The sequence below is a fragment of the Telmatherina bonti genome (genome assembly GCF_933228915.1).
Source record: "Telmatherina bonti genome assembly, chromosome: 22".
Lineage (NCBI taxonomy): Eukaryota > Metazoa > Chordata > Actinopteri > Atheriniformes > Telmatherinidae > Telmatherina > Telmatherina bonti.
Window position 1 is genome coordinate 35,274,068 of NC_136631.1, and position 16,962 is coordinate 35,291,029.

At 48.3% G+C, this 16,962-nt stretch overlaps 1 protein-coding gene across 2 annotated transcripts in view; it reads left to right on the forward strand.

Moving 5' to 3' along the window:
* Window positions 1-15,203, forward strand: part of exd2 (exonuclease 3'-5' domain containing 2) — a 77,703-nt gene extending 62,500 nt beyond the window's left edge. For both annotated transcript variants that reach the window (XM_079262089.1, XM_079262088.1), the window contains one exon: window positions 14,032-15,203. In XM_079262089.1, the coding sequence (XP_079118215.1) occupies window positions 14,032-14,248 (217 nt within the window). In that variant the 3' untranslated portion in view covers window positions 14,249-15,203. The remainder of the gene's footprint in view (window positions 1-14,031) is intronic.
* Window positions 15,204-16,962: the final 1,759 nt, after the last annotated feature.

The window sequence follows — 16,962 nt, forward strand, 5'->3', positions numbered from 1 at the left end:
TCTGGTCTTTGGTCTGGTCTGGACTCTGATCTGGTCTGGTCTCTGATCTGGACTCTGGTCTGGTCTGGACTCTGGTCTGGTCTCTGGACTCTGGTCTGGACTCTGGTCTGGTCTGGACTCTTGTCTGGACTCTGGTCTGGTCTGGTCTTTGGTCTGGTCTGGACTCTGATCTGGTCTGGTCTCTGATCTGGACTCTGGTCTGGTCTCTGATCTGGACTCTGGTCTGGACTCTGGTCTGGACTCTGGTCTGGTCTGGACTCGGTCTGGTCTGGACTCGGTCTGGTCTGGACTCTGGTCTGGTCTGGTCTTTGGTCTGGTCTGGACTCTGGTCTGGTCTCTGGACTCTGGTCTGGTCTCTGGTCTGGTCTGGTCTGGTCTCTGGTCTGGTCTCTGGTCTGGTCTCTGGTCTGGACTCTGGTCTGGTCTGGACTCTGGTCTGGTCTCTGGACTCTGGTCTGGACTCTGGTCTGGACCCTGGACCTGGTCTGGACTCTGGTCTCTGGTCTCTGGTCTGGACTCTGGTCTGGTCTGGACTCTGGTCTGGTCTGGTCTTTGGTCTGGTCTGGACTCTGGTCTGGTCTCTGGTCTGGTCTGGTCTCTGGTCTGGTCTTTGGTCTGGTCTTTGGTCTGGTCTGGACTCTGGTCTGGTCTCTGGTCTGGTCTCTGGTCTGGTCTCTGATCTGGACTCTGGTCTGGTCTGGACTCTGGTCTGGTCTCTGGACTCTGGTCTGGACTCTGGTCTGGTCTGGACTCTGGTCTGGACTCTGGTCTGGTCTGGTCTGGTCTTTGGTCTGGTCTGGACTCTGATCTTGTCTGGTCTCTGATCTGGACTCTGGTCTGGTCTGGACTCTGGTCTGGTCTCTGGACTCTGGTCTGGTCTCTGGTCTGGACTCTGGTCTGGTCTGGACTCTGGTCTGGTCTGGTGTGGTCTTTGGTCTGGTCTGGACTCTGATCTGGTCTGGTCTCTGATCTGGACTCTGGTCTGCACTCTGGTCTGGTCTCTGATCTGGACTCTGGTCTGGTCTCTGATCTGGTCTCTGATCTGGACTCTGGTCTGGACTCGGTCTGGTCTGGACTCTGGTCTGGTCTCTGGTCTGGTCTGGACTCTGGTCTGGACTCTGGTCTGGTCTCTGGTCTGGTCTGGACTCCAGTCTTGACTCTAGTCTGGACCCTGGACCTGGTTTGGACTCTGGTCTGGACTCTAGTCTGGACCCTGGACCTGGTCTGGTCTCTGGTCTGGTTTCTGGTCAGGACCCTGGACCTGGTCTGGACTCTGGTCTGGACCCTGGTCTGGACCTGGTCTGGACCCTGGACCTGGTCTGGACCTGGTCTGGACTCTGGTCTGGTCTGGTCTAGTCTCTGGTCTGGACCCTGGACCTGGTCTGTACTCTGGTCTGGACACTGGACCTGGTCTGGACTCTGGTCTGGACTCTGGTCTGGTCTATGGTCTGGACTCTGGTCTGGACTCTGGTCTTGTCTGGACTCTGGTCTGGTCTTTGGTCTGGTATGGACTCTGGTCTGGACTCTGGTCTGGTCTTTGGTCTGGTATGGACTCTGGTCTGGACTCTGGTCTGGTCTGGTCTTTGGTCTGGTCTGGACTCTGGTCTGGACTCTGGTCTGGACTCTGGTCTGGTCTTTGGTCTGGTCTGGTCTCTGGTCTGGTCTCTGGTCTGGTCTCTGGTCTGGTCTGGACTCTGGTCTGGACTCTGGTCTGGACTCTGATCTGGACTCTGGTCTGGACTCTGGTCTGGTCTCTGATCTGGACTCTGGTCTAGACTCTGGTCTGGTCTGGACTCTGGTCTGGTCTGGTCTCTGGTCTGGTCTGGTCTTTGGTCTGGTCTCTGGTCTCTGGTCTGGTCTCTGGTCTGGTCTCTGGTCTGGACTCTGGTCTGGTCTGGACTCTGGTCTGGTCTCTGGACTCTGGTCTGGTCTCTGGACTCTGGTCTGGACTCTGGTCTGGTCTGGTCTTTGATCTGGTCTGGTCTCTGATCTGGACTTTGGTCTGGACTCTGGTCTGGTCTCTGATCTGGACTCTGGTCTGGACTCTGGTCTGGTCTGGACTCTGGTCTGGACTCTGGTCTGGTCTCTGGTCTGGTCTCTGGTCTGGTCTGGACTCTGGTCTGGTCTGGACTCTGGTCTGGTCTCTGGTCTCTGGTCTGGTCTGGTCTCTGGTCTGGTCTTTGGTCTGGTCTGGACTCTGATCTGGACTCTGATCTGGACTCTGGTCTGGACTCTGGTCTGGTCTCTGATCTGGACTCTGGTCTGGTCTGGACTCTGGTCTGGTCTGGACTCTGGTCTGGACTCTGGTCTGGTCTGGACTCTGGTCTGGACTCTGGTCTGGTCTTTGGTCTGGTCTGGACTCTGATCTGGTCTGGTCTCTGATCTGGACTCTGGTCTGGACTCTGGTCTGGTCTCTGATCTGGACTCTGGGCTGGTCTCTGATCTGGACTCTGATCTGGACTCTGGTCTGGACTCTGGTCTGGACTCTGGTCTGGTCTCTGGTCTGGTCTGGACTCTGGTCTGGTCTCTGGTCTGGTCTCTGGTCCTGTCTTTGGTCTGGTCTGGACTCTGGTCTGGACTCTGGTCTTGTCTCTGATCTGGACTCTGGTCTGGACTCTGGTCTGGTCTCTGGTCTGGACTCTGGTCTTGTCTGGACTCTGGTCTGGTCTTTGGTCTGGTATGGACTCTGGTCTGGTCTGGAGTCTGGTCTGGTCTCTGGTCTGGTCTGGTCTGGTCTTTGGTCTGGTCTTTGGTCTGGTCTGGACTCTGGTCTGGACTCTGGTCTGGTCTGGACTCTGGTCTGGTCTCTGGTCTGGACTCTGGTCTGGTCTCTGATCTGGACTCTGGTCTGGACTCTGGTCTGGTCTGGACTCTGGTCTGGTCTGGACTCTGGTCTGGTCTCTGGACTCTGGTCTGGTCTGGACTCTGGTCTGGTCTGGTCTGGTCTTTGGTCTGGTCTGGACTCTGATCTGGTCTGGTCTCTGATCTGGACTCTGGTCTGGTCTGGACTCTGGTCTGGTCTCTGGACTCTGGTCTGGACTCTGGTCTGGTCTGGACTCTTGTCTGGACTCTGGTCTGGTCTGGTCTTTGGTCTGGTCTGGTCTTTGGTCTGGTCTGGTCTCTGATCTGGACTCTGGTCTGGTCTCTGATCTGGACTCTGGTCTGGTCTCTGGTCTGGACTCTGGTCTGGACTCTGGTCTGGACTCTGGTCTGGTCTGGACTCGGTCTGGTCTGGTCTCTGGTCTGGTCTTTGGTCTGGTCTGGACTCTGGTCTGGACTCTGGTCTGGTCTCTGGACTCTGGTCTGGTCTCTGGACTCTGGTCTGGACTCTGGTCTGGACTCTGGTCTGGACTCTGGTCTGGTCTGGACTCGGTCTGGTCTGGACTCGGTCTGGTCTGGTCTCTGGTCTGGTCTTTGGTCTGGTCTGGACTCTGGTCTGGACTCTGGTCTGGTCTCTGGACTCTGGTCTGGTCTCTGGTCTGGTCTGGTCTTTGGTCTGGTCTGGTCTGGTCTCTGGTCTCTGGTCTGGTCTCTGGTCTGGTCTCTGGTCTGGACTCTGGTCTGGACTCTGGTCTGGTCTCTGGACTCTGGTCTGGACTCTGGTCTGGACCCTGGACCTGGTCTGGACTCTGGTCTCTTGTCTGGACTCTGGTCTGGTCTGGTCTTTGGTCTGGTCTGGACTCTGGTCTGGTCTCTGGTCTGGTCTGGTCTCTGGTCTGGTCTTTGGTCTGGTCTTTGGTCTGGTCTGGACTCTGGTCTGGTCTCTGATCTGTACTCTGGTCTGGTCTGGACTCTGGTCTGGTATCTGGACTCTGGTCTGGACTCTGGTCTGGTCTGGACTCTGGTCTGGTCTGGTCTCTGATCTGGACTCTGGTCTGGTCTGGACTCTGGTCTGGTCTCTGGACTCTGGTCTGGACTCTGGTCTGGACCCTGGACCTGGTCTGGACTCTGGTCTGGTCTGGACTCTGGTCTGGACTCTGGTCTGGACTCTGGTCTGGTCTGGTGTGGTCTTTGGTCTGGTCTGGACTCTGATCTGGTCTGGTCTCTGATCTGGACTCTGGTCTGGACTCTGGTCTGGTCTCTGATCTGGACTCTGGTCTGGACTCTGGTCTGGACTCTGGTCTGGTCTCTGGTCTGGTCTGGACTCTGGTCTTGCCTCTAGTCTGGACCCTGGACCTGGTTTGGACTCTGGTCTGGACTCTAGTCTGGACCCTGGACCTGGTCTGGACTCTGGTCTGGTCTCTGGTCTGGTCTCTGGTCTGGACCCTGGACCTGGTCTGGACTCTGGTCTGGACTCTGGTCTGGACCTGGTCTGGACCCTGGACCTGGTCTGGACCTGGTCTGGACTCTGGTCTGGTCTGGTCTGGTCTCTGGTCTGGACCCTGGACCTGGTCTGTACTCTGGTCTGGACACTGGACTCTGGTCTGGACTCTGGTCTGGACTCTGGTCTGGTCTATGGTCTGGACTCTGGTCTGGACTCTGGTCTGGTCTCTGGTCTGGACTCTGGTCTGGTCTGGAGTCTGGTCTGGTCTCTGGTCTGGTCTGGTCTTTGGTCTGGTCTGGACTCTGGTCTGGACTCTGGTCTGGACTCTGGTCTGGTCTTTGGTCTGGTCTGGTCTCTGGTCTGGTCTCTGGTCTGGTCTTTGGTCTGGTCTGGACTCTGGTCTGGTCTCTGATCTGGACTCTGGTCTGGACTCTGGTCTGGTCTCTGATCTGGACTCTGGTCTGGACTCTGGTCTGGTCTGGACTCTGGTCTGGTCTCTGGACTCTGGTCTGGACTCTGGTCTGGTCTGGTCTCTGGTCTGGTCTGGTCTTTGGTCTGGTCTCTGGTCTCTGGTCTGGTCTCTGGTCTGGTCTCTGGTCTGGACTCTGGTCTGGTCTCTGGACTCTGGTCTGGTCTCTGGACTCTGGTCTGGACTCTGGTCTGGTCTGGTCTTTGGTCTGGTCTGGACTCTGATCTGGTCTGGTCTCTGATCTGGACTTTGGTCTGGACTCTGGTCTGGTCTCTGATCTGGACTCTGGTCTGGACTCTGGTCTGGTCTGGACTCTGGTCTGGACTCTGGTCTGGTCTGGACTCTGGTCTGGTCTCTGGTCTGGTCTCTGGTCTGGTCTGGACTCTGGTCTGGTCTGGACTCTGGTCTGGTCTCTGGTCTCTGGTCTGGTCTGGTCTCTGGTCTGGTCTTTGGTCTGGTCTGGACTCTGATCTGGACTCTGATCTGGACTCTGGTCTGGACTCTGGTCTGGTCTCTGATCTGGACTCTGGTCTGGTCTGGACTCTGGTCTGGTCTGGACTCTGGTCTGGTCTCTGGTCTCTGGTCTGGTCTGGTCTGGACTCTGATCTGGTCTGGTCTCTGATCTGGACTCTGGTCTGGACTCTGGTCTGGTCTCTGATCTGGACTCTGGGCTGGTCTCTGATCTGGACTCTGATCTGGACTCTGGTCTGGACTCTGGACTCGGTCTGGTCTGGACTCTGGTCTGGTCTCTGGTCTGGTCTGGACTCTGGTCTGGACTCTAGTCTGGACCCTGGACCTGGTTTGGACTCTGGTCTGGACTCTTGTCTGGACCCTGGACCTGGTCTGGACTCTGGTCTGGTCTCTGGTCTGGTCTCTGGTCTGGTCTCTGGTCTGGACCCTGGACCTGGTCTGGACTCTGGTCTGGACCTGGTCTGGACCCTGGACCTGGTCTGGACTCTGGTCTGGTCTGGTCTGGTCTCTGGTCTGGACCCTGGACCTGGTCTGTACTCTGGTCTGGACCCTGGACCTGGTCTGGACTCTGGTCTGGACTCTGGTCTGGTCTTTGGTCTGGACTCTGGTCTGGACTCTGGTCTGGACTCTGGTCTTGTCTGGACTCTGGTCTGGTCTTTGGTTTGGTATGGACTCTGGTCTGGACTCTGGTCTGGTCTCTGGTCTGGTCTTTGGTCTGGTCTGGACTCTGGTCTGGTCTCTGGTCTGGTCTCTGGTCTGGTCTCTGGTCTGGACTCTGGTCTGGTCTCTGGACTCTGGTCTGGTCTCTGGACTCTGGTCTGGACTCTGGTCTGGTCTGGTCTGGACTCTGGTCTGGTCTGGTCTGGTCTCTGGTCTGGTCTGGTCTTTGGTCTGGTCTGGACTCTGATCTGGTCTGGACTCTGATCTGGACTCTGGTCTGGACTCTGATCTGGACTCTGGTCTGGTCTCTGATCTGGACTCTGGTCTGGACTCTGGTCTGGACTCTGGTCTGGACTCTGGACTCGGTCTGGTCTGGACTCTGGTCTGGTCTCTGGTCTCTGGTCTGGACTCTGGTCTGGACTCTGGTCTGGACTCTAGTCTGGACCCTGGACCTGGTTTGGACTCTGGTCTGGACTCTAGTCTGGACCCTGGACCTGGTCTGGACTCTGGTCTGGTCTTTGGTCTGGTCTGGACTCTGGTCTGGACTCTGGTCTTGTCTCTGGTCTGGTCTTTGGTCTGGTCTGGACTCTGGTCTGGTCTCTGGTCTGGTCTTTGGTCTGGTCTGGACTCTGGTCTGGACTCTGGTCTGGTCTCTGATCTGGACTCTGGTCTGGACTCTGGTCTGGTCTCTGGTCTGGACTCTGGTCTTGTCTGGACTCTGGTCTGGTATGGACTCTGGTCTGGTCTCTGGTCTGGACCCTGGACCTGGTCTGGACTCTGGTCTGGACCTGGTCTGGACCCTGGACCTGGTCTGGACTCTGGTCTGGTCTGGTCTGGTCTCTGGTCTGGACCCTGGACCTGGTCTGTACTCTGGTCTGGACCCTGGACCTGGTCTGGACTCTGGTCTGGTCTCTGGTCTGGTCTTTGGTCTGGTCTGGACTGTGGTCTGGTCTCTGGTCTGGTCTCTGGTCTGGTCTGGTCTCTGATCTGGACTCTGGTCTGGACTCTGGTCTGGTCTGGACTCTGGTCTGGTCTCTGGTTTCTGGTCTGGTCTCTGGACTCTGGTCTGGACTCTGGTCTGGTCTGGTCTGGTCTTTGATCTGGTCTGGACTCTGATCTGGTCTGGTCTCTGATCTGGACTCTGGTCTGGACTCTGGTCTGGTCTCTGATCTGGACTCTGGTCTGGACTCTGGTCTGGACTCTGGTCTGGTCTCTGATCTGGACTCTGGTCTGGTCTCTGGTCTGGTCTCTGATCTGGACTCTGGTCTGGACTCTGGTCTGGACTCTGGACTCGGTCTGGTCTGGACTCTGGTCTGGTCTGGACTCTGGTCTGGACCCTGGACTCTGGTCTGGACTCTGGTCCGGACCTGGTCTGGACCCTGGACCTGGTCTGGACTCTGGTCTGGTCTGGTCTCTGGTCTGGACCCTGGACCTGGTCTGGACTCTGGTCTGGACTCTGGTCTGGACCCTGGACCTGGTCTGGACTCTGGTCTGGACTCTGGTCTGGTCTCTGGCCTGGACTCTGGTCTGGACCCTTGACCTGGTCTGGACTCTGGTCTGGTTTCTGGTCTGATCTGGTCTCTGGTCTGGTCTGGTCTGGTCTCTGGTCTGGACCCTGGACTCTGGTCTGGTCTCTGGTCTGGACCCTGGACCTGGTCTGGACTCTGGTCTGGACCCTGGACCTGGTCTGGACTCTGGTCTGGACTCTGGTCTGGACCCTGGACCTGGTCTGGACTCTGGTCTGGACTCTGGTCTGGACCTGGTCTGGACTCTGGTCTGGACCCTGGACCTGGTCTGGACTCTGGTCTGGTCTCTGGTCTGGACTCTGGTCTGGTCTCTGGTCTGGACCCTGGACCTGGTCTGGACTCTGGTCTGGACTCTGGTCTGGACCCTGGACCTGGTCTGGACTCTGGTCTGGACTCTGGTCTGGACCCTGGACCTGGTCTGGACTCTGGTCTGGACCCTGGACCTGGTCTGGACTCTGGTCTGGACTCTGGTCTGGACCCTGGACCTGGTCTGGACTCTGGTCTGGACTAGTTGAGTCTTTAGACCTCAGAGTTCAGCCTGGTTTATATTTTCTGAACGTATCACAGATGGATTCTGGTCCAGAACCGTTCTGGGATTTATAAACATCCAGCAGGTTTTAAATCTATCCAGTATGAACTGGAAACCAGTATAAACTGGAAACCAGTATAAACTGGAAGCTGGTGTAAAGATGTTAAATCTGGTGTTCAGACCTCGTAGTCCCAGTTAAAGCTCCAGCAGCATCTGGATGAGCTGCAGATGTTTAATGCCCCTCCTGTTCAAAGACCGTTCCAGTGATCCAGTCTACTGGTTTTACTGGGAAGTCCTGTTAAAAGACCGTTCCAGTAATCCAGTCTACTGGTTTTACTGGGAGGTCCTGTTAAAAGGCCGTTCCAGTAATCCAGTCTACTGGTTTTACTGGGAAGTCCTGTTAAAAGACCGTTCCAGTGATCCAGTCTACTGGTTTTACTGGGAAGTCCTGTTAAAAGACCGTTCCAGTAATCCAGTCTACTGGTTTTACTGGGAGGTCCTGTTAAAAGACCGTTCCAGTGATCCAGTCTACTGGTTTTACTGGGAGGTCCTGTTAAAAGACCGTTCCAGTGATCCAGTCTACTGGTTTTACTGGGAGGTCCTGTTAAAAGACCGTTCCAGTAATCCAGTCTACTGGTTTTACTGGGAAGTCCTGTTAAAAGACCGTTCCAGTGATCCAGTCTACTGGTTTTACTGGGAGGTCCTGTTAAAAGACCGTTCCAGTGATCCAGTCTACTGGTTTTACTGGGAGGTCCTGTTAAAAGACCGTTCCAGTAATCCAGTCTACTGGTTTTACTGGGAAGTCCTGTTAAAAGACCGTTCCAGTAATCCAGTCTACTGGTTTTACTGGGAGGTCCTGTTAAAAGACCGTTCCAGTGATCCAGTCTACTGGTTTTACTGGGAAGTCCTGTTTAAAAGACCGTTCCAGTGATCCAGTCTACTGGTTTTACTGGGAGGTCCTGTTAAAAGACCGTTCCAGTGATCCAGTCTACTGGTTTTACTGGGAGGTCCTGTTAAAAGACCGTTCCAGTGATCCAGTCTACTGGTTTTACTGGGAAGTCCTGTTTAAAAGACCGTTCCAGTAATCCAGTCTACTGGTTTTACTGGGAGGTCCTGTTAAAAGACCGTTCCAGTGATCCAGTCTACTGGTTTTACTGGGAGGTCCTGTTAAAAGACCGTTCCAGTGATCCAGCCTACTGGTTTTACTGGGAGGTCCTGTTAAAAGACCGTTCCAGTAATCCAGTCTACTGGTTTTACTGGGAGGTCCTGTTAAAAGACCGTTCCAGTGATCCAGTCTACTGGTTTTACTGGGAGGTCCTGTTAAAAGACCGTTCCAGTAATCCAGTCTACTGGTTTTACTGGGAAGTCCTGTTAAAAGACCGTTCCAGTAATCCAGTCTACTGGTTTTACTGGGAAGTCCTGTTTAAAAGACCGTTCCAGTGATCCAGTCTACTGGTTTTACTGGGAAGTCCTGTTAAAAGACCGTTCCAGTGATCCAGTCTACTGGTTTTACTGGGAAGTCCTGTTAAAAGACCGTTCCAGTAATCCAGTCTACTGGTTTTACTGGGAAGTCCTGTTAAAAGACCGTTCCAGTAATCCAGTCTACTGGTTTTACTGGGAAGTCCTGTTTAAAAGACCGTTCCAGTGATCCAGTCTACTGGTTTTACTGGGAAGTCCTGTTAAAAGACCGTTCCAGTGATCCAGTCTACTGGTTTTACTGGGAGGTCCTGTTAAAAGACCGTTCCAGTGATCCAGTCTACTGGTTTTACTGGGAAGTCCTGTTAAAAGACCGTTCCAGTAATCCAGTCTACTGGTTTTACTGGGAAGTCCTGTTAAAAGACTGTTCCAGTAATCCAGTCTACTGGTTTTACTGGGAAGTCCTGTTTAAAAGACCGTTCCAGTAATCCAGTCTACTGGTTTTACTGGGAAGTCCTGTTTAAAAGACCGTTCCAGTGATCCAGTCTACTGGTTTTACTGGGAAGTCCTGTTTAAAAGACCGTTCCAGTGATCCAGTCTACTGGTTTTACTGGGAAGTCCTGTTAAAAGACCGTTCCAGTAATCCAGTCTACTGGTTTTACTGGGAAGTCCTGTTAAAAGACCGTTCCAGTGATCCAGTCTACTGGTTTTACTGGGAAGTCCTGTTAAAAGACCGTTCCAGTGATCCAGCCTACTGGTTTTACTGGGAAGTCCTGTTAAAAGACCGTTCCAGTGATCCAGTCTACTGGTTTTACTGGGAGGTCCTGTTAAAAGACCGTTCCAGTGATCCAGCCTACTGGTTTTACTGGGAAGTCCTGTTAAAAGACCGTTCCAGTAATCCAGTCTACTGGTTTTACTGGGAAGTCCTGTTAAAAGACCGTTCCAGTAATCCAGTCTACTGGTTTTACTGGGAAGTCCTGTTTAAAAGACCGTTCCAGTGATCCAGTCTACTGGTTTTACTGGGAAGTCCTGTTAAAAGACCGTTCCAGTGATCCAGTCTACTGGTTTTACTGGGAAGTCCTGTTAAAAGACCGTTCCAGTAATCCAGTCTACTGGTTTTACTGGGAGGTCCTGTTAAAAGACCGTTCCAGTGATCCAGTCTACTGGTTTTACTGGGAAGTCCTGTTAAAAGACCGTTCCAGTGATCCAGTCTACTGGTTTTACTGGGAAGTCCTGTTTAAAAGACCGTTCCAGTGATCCAGTCTACTGGTTTTACTGGGAGGTCCTGTTAAAAGACCGTTCCAGTGATCCAGTCTACTGGTTTTACTGGGAAGTCCTGTTTAAAAGACCGTTCCAGTGATCCAGTCTACTGGTTTTACTGGGAAGTCCTGTTAAAAGACCGTTCCAGTGATCCAGTCTACTGGTTTTACTGGGAGGTCCTGTTAAAAGACCGTTCCAGTGATCCAGTCTACTGGTTTTACTGGGAAGTCCTGTTAAAAGACCGTTCCAGTAATCCAGTCTACTGGTTTTACTGGGAGGTCCTGTTAAAAGACCGTTCCAGTGATCCAGTCTACTGGTTTTACTGGGAGGTCCTGTTAAAAGACCGTTCCAGTGATCCAGTCTACTGGTTTTACTGGGAAGTCCTGTTAAAAGACCGTTCCAGTGATCCAGCCTACTGGTTTTACTGGGAAGTCCTGTTAAAAGACCGTTCCAGTGATCCAGCCTACTGGTTTTACTGGGAGGTCCTGTTAAAAGACCGTTCCAGTGATCCAGTCTACTGGTTTTACTGGGAAGTCCTGTTAAAAGACCGTTCCAGTGATCCAGTCTACTGGTTTTACTGGGAGGTCCTGTTAAAAGACCGTTCCAGTGATCCAGCCTACTGGTTTTACTGGGAGGTCCTGTTAAAAGACCGTTCCAGTGATCCAGTCTACTGGTTTTACTGGGAAGTCCTGTTAAAAGACCGTTCCAGTGATCCAGTCTACTGGTTTTACTGGGAGGTCCTGTTAAAAGACCGTTCCAGTGATCCAGCCTACTGGTTTTACTGGGAAGTCCTGTTAAAAGACCGTTCCAGTGATCCAGTCTACTGGTTTTACTGGGAGGTCCTGTTAAAAGACCGTTCCAGTGATCTAGTCTGCTGGAGATGAATGCATGGAGGAGTTTCTACTGGTCTTACTGGGAGACTAAACTTTTAATCCTGTTGATGTTTCTGATAGTAAAAAGTTTCTTAGTGAAGCTGTGATGTGGCTTCTGAAAGTCAGATGTGAGTCCATCAACTCTCCAAGGTTCCAGAATTGATTGGTGGTTTTAAGAACTGGAGTCTCCAGAAGTTTACCAACGCCGATCCTCATGAATGGAAGACAACATGGTGGAACTCTGAGTCATGTGCATACACTCGTCTCGTAACACACAAGCTAGAAAAGAAGGCGACGTTTCCCCACCCAACAAGCAGCTGGTCTGAAGATGGTCCCGATGTCTGCATTTCCACATCTCACCTAAAACTGGCTCCAATTATTCAAAGTGTTTCAATCAAATCTAAAAGAAGTGACGTCTGTACAACTTTTAATTAGTAGGAACTATTTGATGTAAACTACTGAAGGATTCGTTAACAGCTGTCGTTCCTGAACCAATGTGAACATTTCTGCTTTTTCACTCCACATCAATCATTTGGATTTAATTTGTTTTGAAAGTTGCAAAGCTGAGATATTTTTGCAGGAAAGGAGACTTAAACTTCCTCCAGTTTGTTTTCACGTCTGTAATGCAAAATGAAATCTCAGCAGTTTAAAAAGTTATTTAAAAAAATAGCTGAGATGTAAAAACTTCAACATTTAATCATTAAGTTTGGAAGACATGTTAATGAGAAAATATGATGGTTGCTCCTGTTTACCTCCGGCTTCTCTTAACTCAGTAGTCTGGAAACATCTGGAAGTTAAAACGATGACTGATGATCAGTCAGTTTTCTGTTTGTTTTAAGAGCAGAGCTTCCAAAATAAGATTTTAGTTGCTGCATATGGGAGGTGGACAACTCTGGTCCTGGAGGGGTGTTAGGGTTAGGTTTAACACCTGCTGGTGTTAGCAGTTTCCCAGCTGCAACATACTTGACTCAAACCAATGGCCAATTAACAGAGAAAGACGCAGTTTAATGTCTGGACTAGTTTGCTAAATTAAAATTAAATCAAAGATAGAATAAACAAAATATAATAAAACAAGAAATCAAAGGAAAATCCTGTCCTACTTTAGTCAGAACTCTGCAAATAACTTGTTTTAATTTATTTTCTACATGGGTAGTGTCGTAGGTGATCATGACAGGATGTAGAGTGGGAGATGTAATTATGCTGTCAGTCTAGTAGAATAACTGGAACTAATAATTATATAAAAATAATTTTATATCGGAATCATCAGCCAATCATCAAACAGTGTTTTATATACGAATAATCAGGTCAGATGAATGTTAATGTTGAAAATATTTTATATTTATTGATGACAGTTTTTCCACATCATGCTTGCCAGTTAAAATATAATAATTATATATAATAAACTTATTACATGATTGGCTAGTTATAATGTTACTGGCTTATTACATAATTGGTTGTTACACATATATGACAGTATTAATGATGCATCTCTAGACGTAAGTTCACAGTTTAAACGACACCTGTCTGCATATGGAGCCTTTCATCTGAACGCTGCTGACAGGCTGGATCTTCCTCCTGATGATTCAGCAGCCACAGTTTAGAAAAACAACATTTTCTACTTTGTTTCAGTTTTTGTTAAATCAGCAGAATAACTGGATCCGTGTTTCTGAGACCATGCAGTGATCTCAGCTTGAGAATTCGGCCTGTTTGTGATGTTGTGCTGACTCATACCGACTCATCATTAATACCTCTCGCACGCAGATGTCTCCAGATTCTCTGATTTCATTGTAGAAGATGGAATATTTAGTCTTCAGTTTTACAGGAGCATGAATCCTGAATGATTCTGGCTTTTTTTTTACGCTGACTCAGTGTAAATTAAACTTCAACCAATTTATTTAAGTTTAGCCACAAAATTCAAGATGAGCAAATACTTTAAACAACAAAACGCAACTTTTAGCTTTTTATGTTTGTTTGTATTAGAGCTGTGATGATAAGCTTTCGTCCTGATTCGATTCCGATTTTTTTGGGTGCCGATTCGATTTAAATTACGATTCTCACGATTTTTCGATATTGCAGATTTTTGTAGATTTAAAGCAAAAAAAAAAAAAAAATGTACAAAACTTTTTCTACTCATCATTTTTATTCATTTTAATTAGACAACAAACACAGCAGCCAGACCATCATTCTGCTGCTATAATGCCCAACAAGTAAAAAGATAAATAAAAATGACAAAACATTTCATAAATGATTATTTTCTTGAAAAAAAAACTTTTTTTTTTAACCAAAAAAATCCATTTTAAAATTGAGGTAAAAAATCCTTAGAGTTTTTTCTAATTCCTTTTTCTATTTCCCACCCCTAGTTTTTATCGTAAAAAAAAAAATTAGTTTGCAAATGAACACATTTGGTTTTTATCGACAGCTTAAGTTGCATCATTTTACTGGGTGGAAAAACCAGTCATCTCATTTGTTTAACTTTTACTCATGTTGAATTTTAGTCCTCAGAGGTTTTTGGGTTATCGTTGCATCAGAAAGTCCGTCTGCTCACCGGTTTCTTTCCTCTGAAGGATACTGAACGAGACATACACGCCTCACGGCCTGAAAGTGGTGCGAGCGCACGCCGAACACGGCTTGCGGGGCCTGATGGACCTGGAGCGTCGCTGGAGGCAGCATTTCCTCACCACCATGCAGCCTCGCCACCTTCCTCCTCTCTGGTCCGTCGACCACAATCACAGCAAGTTTCTCCGCAAATACGGAGAGGACCTGCCCATCAGTCTCAACTGACCGACTCAAAGGACGTAAAGCTGTTCCGCATCCGCCAGCCGGGTGGGAAACTCCTCCACCGCTTCGACAACTATCCAACACTAATCACCGTTTTCCACCGGAAGATGAACGCAGTAATATTGCTGAAGTTGTCACTGCGATGGGCGGCGGCGGCGGCGCCTCGGGTTAAAGAACGGTGGAGACGAAAGGCAGCGCTGAACCCGATCTGCCATGATGTGACTGTGTAGGGACACAGGCTGCTTTTTAAACATGGAAAAAAAAAAACTATTTATGAAGACGAGTAAGATGCTGAAAATAAACTTTTTCTTGTTTTGTTTTGTTTTTTTTTTATAAAGAAAAGCTGCTTCCTGCTCTTAATCCCCCCTCCCCTGTAATTAACCAGCACCCCCCCTGCAGGTTTGCACTTTTTCACCTTCACCAAACTCATGGAAAACATGAGAAGGTTATTATGATGACTAAGTTCATTTTGTGCTCTGCCTAGGGATTTGTTTTCTAGTCTATTGTCTGTTTTAAGTCAATAGATTAAGGCTGAATTCCCAGAAACATCCTGAGATCAAACTTCATCTTTGCTCCGTTTTTTACGAAGACGAGTTTGTTTTCGAGGTGCTTTCGGGTCTGAATGCGGTCTGTCTCAGTTAGTTTAGTTGTTTACATCCCTCCTGCTGGATCTCCTGATGGGTGGGACATCTACATGGCGCATGTGCCTCCTAACCCCCACCCCCCCCCACCGCAGGGGGGACTCGGCACGGCGGTGGGATGTGACAACTCTTCACCTTCCAGCAGTTTTTACATGACGTCGTTCCTCACATTTTCAAACGGCACCATAGGAAAAGTCGCCAACTCTGACATGTTGCGCTACAAATAAAAGACCCTTTACGAGGCAGCGCACTGAAAAAAAATCGTTAGTTATTTATTTATAATATGAATCATAAAATATCCTGCTTTGTCTTGAATTTAAACCCCAAATTGTGAATAAAACTAAAATGTTTGTAATTGTCTTCTGTGTCTGGTCATTTGTTCCCATACCAGGATCACCTTTTTTTTTTTTTCTTCAAACCAAATACAAATATTTGCGTTTAAGTATTTGCCAATAGCGAGTACTGATATAAGTATTACCACAGGTAAATACCTCTACAGGTATGGAGCGGGGACCAGAATGCCAAATGCAGCTGATAAAATTGTGCCTTTTATTTCAACATGTTTGGATAAGGGAGGTGTGTCTCGATATTTAATATGTTTATCTGCAAGTCAAAATGTTGGATTTGATACTTATTATACTTAGTATCAAGTACCACCACTGAAGAAAAACATGCCGTTTGTTTTCACTTCTGAAAGTTTTAATAAAATTGTGTGTGAAGCGCAGCGACAGCGTCACATGATTATGGTAGCCAATCAGAGGTCATGATGATGCCAGGGCTGTTCATGAAGTTGTCTTTTGATATTTTATCCTATTTAGTAATTTCCCATGTAATGTGAATAATCTGTAATTAATTTTAAAGATTCTTTTTGTTTACTGTGTTAATTGGTATAATTTCTTTGCAGTATTGATGTTCCTGAGTTTTATTCATTTTCATTTACCTGACATCACCTGATACAGGAAGCATCAATAAAAATGTCAAAGGCTTTTTAACTTCATCTCAACGGTGTGTGAATTAAAGTCAGACCTTAGCTATGACAGGAAATCAATTTCATAAACATATTTACATCTGAAGAGGTGAAATTTTTGCCCGGGATTCCATTAAACTTTGGGATTGATCTGGAAGGAAATGTGGACACATGGATTTTTAAGATGATTCTTCACAATATGAGAAGAAATAAGCTGCTTTGGTTGAGTTCTGCTCTCAGAGAGCTTTTCTTGTTTACCAGAGCATTTGGTTGTTGTTTTTTTAAAGAATTTGTACATATTCCCCATATTCAATTGACATGTGAAAATATTTATTAGCACATCTGTATATGTTTGTCCATTTTTTAGCTATAGATTGTTAAGAATATTGTAAACATTTGTCTTGTTAAAGCATCTTTCCATTTGATTCAAAAGTCAGATTTGCAAATCAGTATCAGACCAATATCTAATAATTGCATATGTGCATCTCTATTTGTGAATGAATCAACATAAAGTAAGAAAAAAAAAGACAACCACATTCACTTTTCATTTCTTACAAAATCACAGTTTAATAAATAGTCTGTAAAAATGAGTACAAAAGTGGTTTTTTTTTTAACATTTCATATATTAATCACTCGTGACTCGTTTCAGGTCGAAGGAGTCTTTAGTTGGACTTTTTTTTTTCCTTATTTTTTTTTACAATCTAGGTTTGCTGAATTAAGGCCTCTTGATTTTGGCATCAGAACAATCTGTCAGTCGAATGTTTTGTATCTGACGTTAAATTAGTGTAAAGTTATGAACTCCCCTGGTTTCACAGTTCAGTCAGACAAAAGAAATAAATAAAGAACATTTACAAATAAATAAAATGGCTCAACATGCAGAATCTGTTTGCTCTAAGATGCTGACAAAATTGCGCAACGGTCAGTGTTTGACACTGCAAAGACAATGGCACATGAGGCTGCTTCCTAGAAGGGGGACTCCATCAAAGTTGCCTTTCTCCCATGCTGAGAGCGCTTTAATCATAAATAAGGGAAACCTTTGGAAAATACTAAAAGAAAGATTTGGCAGAAGTCCCCTTTAAGAAGTTCAGCGGCAACAAAGAGTGCAATCC